Source organism: Centruroides vittatus, unplaced genomic scaffold (assembly GCF_030686945.1).
Source record: "Centruroides vittatus isolate TY-2023 unplaced genomic scaffold, ASM3068694v2 contig_883, whole genome shotgun sequence".
In the NCBI taxonomy this organism is placed as follows: Eukaryota; Metazoa; Arthropoda; class Arachnida; order Scorpiones; family Buthidae; genus Centruroides; species Centruroides vittatus.
Genome location: NW_027122575.1, coordinates 1,672,420 through 1,674,874, shown reverse-complemented (window position 1 = coordinate 1,674,874; position 2,455 = coordinate 1,672,420). Strand labels below are relative to the sequence as shown.

The window sequence follows — 2,455 nt, the reverse complement described above, 5'->3', positions numbered from 1 at the left end:
TTATTCAAAATCATCTTGATGTAAAGGTTTCATTATCCAAACTCCTAAACCTGCATTTTCAAATGCTTCTTTCAAGGTGCTTTTAGCCGCTTGATAATTCAAGCAAGATTGTTTTGCTTCCGAATAAAACTTTGGTTTTCTGTTCAACTGTCGTTCAGCAGCAATTGGAATGTCGTCGTATAATTTATTAAATCGACAAAAAGACGCTTTCTTACTTAAACTCGAAATCTTTCCATTTTCTAACTTTCCTGTTGTTGAATTAATAATTTCAGGGCCTTTAAATCCGACTGACCAAGTAACACTAAAATCTGGATGTTCTACAAACTCGCAGTTTTCAGGATTTCTTACACAGCATATTTTAGGTTTATTTAAAAGATAAGTTTCCGGCAACGTTTTAAGCGATTTTTCAAAACGACCCCATAGAGCTCTAAATATATATCCAGGATAAACCTCACTTCCAAAAACAATACTTTCCAGATATATCGGTTGTATGAAATAATTAAGAAGAGAACCTTGAATGCCTAAAACGTTCCACGAGGCAATTTTATCAGAACAAGACATTGATATATACTGTTGTTTCTGCTGTTTAATTAACTCTGTTGCTTGATTTCCATCATTAACTTTAATAAGTAACGATTCGTTTCTGAATTCGTTTTTTGATCTTAAAACTCTACATGCAGTACGATGTAAAGATTTGCGATTAAATTCCTCAGGCAAATATATTCTCGAATCACCACAAGGTGGATCACTAACGTAAAGATGAAATTTTATGTTGGGCTTGAGTCGGTAACCTCCCGTTTCTTTACATTCGGTAAAGATTGAATCATTTTTCCGTCCAGTGGCTATCAACTTTAAATGACCATACAGAAAAAGTTTCAAACATCTTCGTACAAGCACTTCCGCATGACAATCATTCAAAGATTTACCATCCATGCTTATATTTTTTCTAACAATACATTTTGTGCCAGTGCTTAAGGCAATAATTTCTATTTTATGCATTTCAGCATCACGTGTCATGGAAATTCCGGCTAGTACTTTCCATTTTCTGTAATCTTCATAATGGACCATTACTTTCTGAAACGTTTCGTGAATACCACTACATATTCCATTTGCTATTGATTGAGGGAGTAAATATTTTTCCGGTAAAGGTACCTGATTCACATTATTTTTCAAAAAATTAATACCATACAAAGTGTGCAAAGCCGATCTCGCAGCTGCAACTTTGGCTAATTTTTTGGTTTGATCACAGCCTTCAAAAGTAATATCGTAAACTTCAACACTCATTGTGAACCTCTCCAAAGTAACTGATTTATTTTCTTTTATTAAATTAAATTTCAAATCCAAATGAAGTTCGTTTAGTAGCTCAACGGGATGTTTCCGTCGTACACCGGTATTCATTACGTTGTTGTGTATTTTCTCAGAATATTTTTTCGAATTATGAACATAACCAATTGCAGCTAATGCATTCTCTGCAGCAATACGTTTCGCCATTTGCTTAGCACGACTTTGGCCAGTAAATTTTTGATTATCGATTTCAAGAGATACGGTAAATATAGGACAATGCGCTGGTCCCTCACTTTCTACTGTACATTGTACATCAATGTTTAATTCGTATAATATCATTAATGCATTTTTCTCATGGCCGCTCTTCGACATCTTTAACGGTCGATCTGATGAAGAAACGCCTTTTCTCTTTAACGATTTAGTTGAATTAATATTTAAACAATCGCCAACTTTCATTTTGATATTGACTATAATTAAAAATTTCGCAATATTTCAAAATCATGCAAGAAATTGAGTAATTTTTATATTATAAAAATTCCAAAAATGTCAGTTACATACTCACGTTTTCAAAAAGTTTTTCGTGTTGCCAACCAAAAATAAAAATAGTAATTTGCTCGTTATTATTGACGTTTTGACTTTTCATGATATATTGATATTTAAAATCTATAAAATTATATTTATAGAAATAAAACGCTTAAATATAAATATAGTTTAATTTAAATAGATTGGATTAATTAGGTGAAGATATAGCACATTTACACTGTACTGTACAATCGACATCAATATTATACAGGGTTGCAAAAAAAGCAAGTTTTTTAAAAAAATAACGGTTTTTTTTGTTTAAAACAGCTTTCTGATAAAAAAAGGAGCATAGTTTTTTTGGATGTTTTAAAATTTGATTTGGTTTTTTTTAATATTCCATATTTACGATTATTACAAAACCGAGAAATAATTACTTAAGTAACGATTACCTGCTACTAGCATAATGATTTCTTGAGAAACTAAGACCTGGATTAACGAAAGCGTCGTATAATATGACAAAATTTGGTATTCATAAAACTTGTCCTAACCGAAATATGGTAGTCGGATGGCCGGATGGCCGAGCAGTTAAGGTGGCAACCTACCGCTCTGGGGGACCCGGAATCGAATCCGGACGGGGCGAAAAATCCCC

The 2,455-nt window shown here is 32.7% G+C and overlaps 1 protein-coding gene across 1 annotated transcript; it reads right to left on the bottom strand.

The window, feature by feature from the left end:
• On the bottom strand, positions 1–1,656 carry LOC136983548 (double-stranded RNA-specific editase Adar-like). Its single transcript, XM_067280309.1, has one exon. It carries the CDS (start codon positions 1,654–1,656, stop codon positions 1–3), a length of 1,656 nt encoding a protein of 551 aa, XP_067136410.1.
• Between the last annotated feature and the right edge of the window lie 799 nt (positions 1,657–2,455).